General features: G+C 40.1%; 1 protein-coding gene across 1 annotated transcript in view; it reads left to right on the forward strand.

Moving 5' to 3' along the window:
- The window catches only part of dbh (dopamine beta-hydroxylase (dopamine beta-monooxygenase)), a 48,950-nt gene extending 44,931 nt beyond the window's left edge, over positions 1-4,019 (forward strand). The window contains exon 12 of the mRNA XM_036936939.2: positions 3,388-4,019. Within this exon, the coding sequence (XP_036792834.2) occupies positions 3,388-3,525 (138 nt within the window). The 3' untranslated portion in view covers positions 3,526-4,019. The remainder of the gene's footprint in view (positions 1-3,387) is intronic.
- Positions 4,020-6,000: the final 1,981 nt, after the last annotated feature.

The following is a 6,000-nucleotide window of genomic DNA, read 5'->3' on the forward strand; positions in this document are numbered from 1 at the left end:
CACACTGTCCTGCTACCCAGCCGATAAAGATTAGGGGAGTCCGTGAGAATCACTCCCCGTCCTCTCTCAAGATAGGGAGACCCTGGGAAGTACCCTCAGTGGCCCCCAGCCAAGGTCGGCACCGAAACTTGCTCAGACAGTCTGTTTTTTAGATACTATAATAGACATTGTTACAGTTATATTGTTTTACCCTAATTCTGAGTTAAACTACACACATCATGACTAAAACTACACACACAATTTATTATAATTTTACTGACTAACACTACACACATAAATTGATTATAATTTTATGATTCTAATCAATTTCATGCAATTATATGGCTTTAGATTTGATTGTATAGTACAGGGCAGTAGAGTACAGTAGAGTACAGTTATAGTATACTACAGGACAGTAGAGTACAGGTGTAGTATATTACAAGACAGTACAGTATAGTTATAGTATCGTACATGACAGTGCAGTAGAGTATATTTAAAATATAGTAAAGGACAATAGAGGAGAGTTATGGTACAGGACAGTAGAGTACAGTTATAGTACAGGACTGTAGAGTACAGTTGGAGTACAGGATAGTGTAGTACAGTTATAGTATAACACAGGACAGTAGAGTACAGTTATGTACAGGACAGTACAGTAGAGTATAGGTATGTATAGTACAGTAGAGTATAGTTCTGTATAGTACAGGACAGTACAGAAGAGTATAATTATGTATAGTACAGGACAGTACCGTACAGAAAAGTATAGTTCAGGACAGTACAGTAGAGTATAGTTATGTATAGTACAGTAGAGTATAGTTATGTATAGTTCAGGACAGTACAGTAGAGTATAGGTATGTATAGTACAGTAGAGTATAGTTATGTATAGTTCAGGACAGTACAGTAGAGTATAGTTATGTATAGTACAGTAGAGTATAGTTATGTATAGTTCAGGACAGTACAGTAGAGTATAGGTATGTATAGTACAGTAGAGTATAGTTATGTATAGTTCAGGACAGTACAGTAGAGTATAGGTATGTATAGTACAGTAGAGTATAGTTATGTATAGTTCAGGACAGTACAGTAGAGTATAGTTATGTATAGTACAGTAGAGTATAGTTATGTATAGTTCAGGACAGTACAGTAGAGTATAGGTATGTATAGTACAGTAGAGTATAGTTATGTATAGTTCAGGACAGTACAGTAGAGTATAGTTATGTATAGTTCAGGACAGTACAGTAGAGTATAGTTATGTATAGTACAGTAGAGTATAGTTATGTATAGTACAGTATAGTATAGTTATGTATAGTACAGTAGAGTATAGTTATGTATAGTTCAGGACAGTACAGTAGAGTATAGTTATGTATAGTACAGTAGAGTATAGTTATGTATAGTACAGTATAGTATAGTTATGTATAGTACAGTAGAGTATAGTTATGTATAGTTCAGGACAGTACAGTAGAGTATAGTTATGTATAGTACAGTAGAGTATAGTTATGTATAGTTCAGGACAGTACAGTAGAGTATAGTTATGTATAGTACAGTAGAGTATAGTTATGTATAGTACAGTATAGTATAGTTATGTATAGTACAGTAGAGTATAGTTATGTATAGTACAGGACAGTACAGTAGAGTACAGTTATGTACAGGACAGTACAGTAGAGTATAGTTATGTATAGTACAGTAGAGTATAGTTATGTATAGTTCAGGACAGTACAGTAGAGTATAGTTATGTATAGTTCAGGACAGTGGAGAGGTGCTGAACTCTCTCTACAACGCCTATCCCATCTCCATGGCCTGTTACCAGCCCTTCACCAAGCTCTTCCCTGTGAGTATAGTACAGGACAGTCTAGTACAATACCGGTACATACACACTCTGAGCTGCTGCTGGAAATCCAAAACGATATTCATAAAATTTTAAAAAGAGTTTGCGCAGCGCATGCTGCGTAAACGAAATGGGAGTATAGATTGCAGGGTGCAGTCTGTTCTGATCATTTACGGTCTCAGTTTACTGCTACTCTGCTCTCAGACTGGCCCTGATACCGTATATGAGCACCACCATAACAACAACCCTCCTCACCCATCGCTGTCAGTCTGAAATCATTCACCAGTAGTCTGGGTGAGCGCATAGCTGGCTGGAGAGGTGTGTATGCGGCTGACTGGACTGGCTGATGGCTGCTGGGACAGTAACAGACAAGGATAGTGGAAGGTGAGGGAGGCATTTAGTGAGTGTTTAATTTACCATGGTATCCCATGGTATCCCCACCTGCGGCCATTGATCTTTGACTGACTGGTCCCTGTGTTCAGAGGGCCTGAGGGCCATGCCAGCCAATCATCTGATGACTGGAGACTAACTCAATTTTATTTATTTATTTAACCTTTATTTAACTAGGCAGTTAAGGACACATTCTTATTTACAATGACGGCCTACCCCAGCAAAACCCAGACGACACTGGGCCAATTGTGCACTGCCCTATGGGATTCCCAATCACAGTCTGGATTCAAACCAGGGACTGTAGTGACACCTCTTGCACTGAGATGCAGTGCCTTAGACCGCTGTGCCACTCGGGAGCTCTACCGTATAGGGACATGGTGACTGGAGACTAACTCTACCGTGCTTCTACACCTGCATTGCTTGCTGTTTGGGGTTTTAGGCTGGGTTTCTGTACAGCACTTTGAGATATCAGCTGATGTACGAAGGGCTATATAAATAAATTTGATTTGATTTGATTTGTATAGAGACCTGGTGACTGGAGACTAACTCTACCATATAGAGTCTGGTGACTGGAGACTAACTCTACCATATAGAGTCTGGTGACTGGAGACTAACTCTACCATATAGAGTCTGGTGACTGGAGACTAACTCTACCGTATAGAGTCTGGTGACTGGAGACTAACTCTACCATATAGAGTCTGGTGACTGGAGACTAACTCTATCGTATAGAGTCTGGTGACTGGAGACTAACTCTATCGTATAGAGTCTGGTGACTGGAGACTAACTCTATCGTATAGAGTCTGGTGACTGGAGACTAACTCTATCGTATAGAGTCTGGTGACTGGAGACTAACTCTATCGTATAGAGTCTGGTGACTGGAGACTAACTCTACCGTATAGAGTCTGGTGACTGGAGACTAACTCTATCGTATAGAGTCTGGTGACTGGAGACTAACTCTATCGTATAGAGCATATTCTCATAGAGAAACACTGCACAGAAACACATTCCACAATTCCACAAACACACAGTTCAAATGTGCGCTTAACCATCACCCAAAACAAGTCAAAGGTTCACAGTACATTTAAGGTCTTCACAGTACAATGATGTTCACACACACACACACACACACACACACACACACACACACACACACACACACACACCTTGCCTGACTGCTTCTGTGTTTTTTTTTGTGCCAGGGCGACTGGGAAAGGCAGGAGCTTCCTGTTGTGACATCACAGCTCCAGAGGCCCCGCTACCCGTGTGAGGGGGGCAAGCTGCCCTCCCAGAGCAGTGAGCCCACCGTGGTGCAGCCTGACAGGGGGGAGGAGGTCTGATGCCCCTCTGAATATCAACCCCCTTCTTTCTCTCTCTGGTGATCTACTTCACCTCCACCACATCAACAACACAAGGACTAGCATGATATCAGCTCTGTCATCATCACATTCCAGTATTATTACACAGTGAATTACGACAACATACTCCAACATCTCTCACCAGATATGTTTTGTCCAATGAATCTGAAAACATTGTCACATCGTTGGGTGAAGATACTGGTGGATAAATATGAAGCTTGATTTTACTGGTCGTCGTGGTTTATCATTTTAAGCTGTATGTTAATCATTGACATCAAGAACTGCATATCAATGATACATGTTAAAGTCTTCTAAACCTGTCACTCAATTGATTTGGACATATAGGACTAGTTTCCCAGAGACAGATTAAGCCTAGTTCTAGTCCCATGCTTAACAAATAACATTATTGTCTGTCCCAAAGAAAGAATTCCTGCATTGCATTTGAAATGAATCAATAAAGTGTATTGAAGAATTCACAGGCAAGCAGTTCTACCTTTTGTTTTATACAGGCAAGTAATTATCTTTCGTTAATTCATTATCATTGACTTCAATTCATCAAGAAGAAAACACTGGGTATTCAGTTCTACAATTAACATAGCGCAGTATACAACACTAATATGAACACAACAGCTAAATGAAACCAATGGGATCATATAACATGCTCACATATAGAATGCCACAGTAAGAGTCATAATACCCATAAACCCTAGCGGTCAAACAGGGAAATGGTTCCAATCGGTTTTCCACCATAGATTTTTCCCATGGGGGATTTTAGAAATAGTTCAAATAAGGGCTGTGTTTTGTGTAGGCTTACCCTGATGTGACATTTTCATAACCGTGTATATCTCTCTAGGATAAGGTGGTCGGCAGGGTAAATGTCCTTCACGCAGTTGTTTGAGGGGTCAAAGTGCAACTTGAGGTATGCCTTAGCCTCGAATACCACTCCGATTCCCCCCAGAGTGAACTTCTCAATCTTTAAAAAGTCAGCATTGACATGAGAGAGAGAGAGCACACACAAACATGGTTAAATCAACACCTCTGAGGCTTGATTGCAATGAACAGGCAGAACTTAACCTCCTGCAGGTTAGCGATGGATGTCTTACAATGCTACTAACAGGAGATCACATTCACCCCTGAAGCTTGATTGCTAGGAAAAACCTACAAGGATAAACCATCAGATTAGTTGATCTGCTGTTGTTACCGTGTCAAGTGACTACGATACCAGACAGCTGGTCTAGATTCTCTACTCTCGCCCCCAAATATCAACCCATCAGGAGCATTGGAAACCGTAAGGCTGATCAATCAACCAAATGTGTTGTCATGTGTTGCTGCCTTGCTATGTTGTCTCTCTTGTTGTGATGTGTATTTTGTCCTATATTATATTGTATTTATTATTATTATTATTTTTAATCCCAGGCCCCCGTCCCCGCAGGAGGCCTTTTACCTTTTGGTAGGCCATCATTGTAAATAAGAATTCATTCTTAACTGATTTGCCTAGTTAAATAAAGGTTAAATAAAATAAATCAATTATTTGTGAAGACCTTTTTACATCAGCACATACAGTTGAAGTCGGAAGTATACATACACTTTAAAACTAGTTTTTCAACCACTCCACACATTTCTTGTTAACAATCTATAGTTTTGGGAAGTTGGTTAGGACATCTACTTTGTGCATGACACAAGTCATTTTTCCAACAATTGTTTACAGACAGATTATTTCACTTACAATTCACTGTATCACAATTCCAGCGGGTCAGAGGTTTACATACACTAAGTTGACTGTGCCATTAAACAGCTTGGATAAATTCCAGAAAATTCTGTAATGGCTTTAGAAGCTTCTGATAGGATATTGACATAATTTGAGTCAATTGGAGGTGTACCTGTGGATGTATTTCAAGGCCTACCTTCAAACTTAGTGCCTCTTTGCTTGACATCATGGGAAAATCAAAAGAAATCAGCCAAGACCTCAGAAAATAAATTGTAGATCTCCACAAGTCTGGTTAATCTTTGGGAGCAATTTTCAAATGCCTGAAGGTACCACGTTCATCTGTAAAACAATAGTATGCAAGTATAAACAACATGGAACCACACAGCCGTCATACCACTCTCACCTAGAGATGAACGTACTTTGGTGCAAAAAGTGGAAATCAGTCACAGAACAACAGCAAAGGACCTTGAGAAGATGCTGGAGGAAACCGGTACAAAAGTATCTATATCCACCATAAAACGAGTCCTATATCACCATAACCTGAAAGGCAGCTCAGCAAGGAAGAAGCCACTGCTCCAAAACAGCCATAAAAAAGCCAGACTACGGTTTGCAACTGCACATGGGGACAAAGATCGTACTTTTTGGAGAAATGTCCTCTGGTCTGATGAAACAAAAATAGAACTGTTTGGCCATAATGACCATCCTTATGTTTGGAGGAAAAAGGGGGAGGCATGCAAGCCGAAGAACAC

This window comes from Oncorhynchus mykiss, chromosome 12 (genome assembly GCF_057628025.1).
Source record: "Oncorhynchus mykiss isolate SJ-2025 chromosome 12, ASM5762802v1, whole genome shotgun sequence".
In the NCBI taxonomy this organism is placed as follows: domain Eukaryota; kingdom Metazoa; phylum Chordata; class Actinopteri; order Salmoniformes; family Salmonidae; genus Oncorhynchus; species Oncorhynchus mykiss.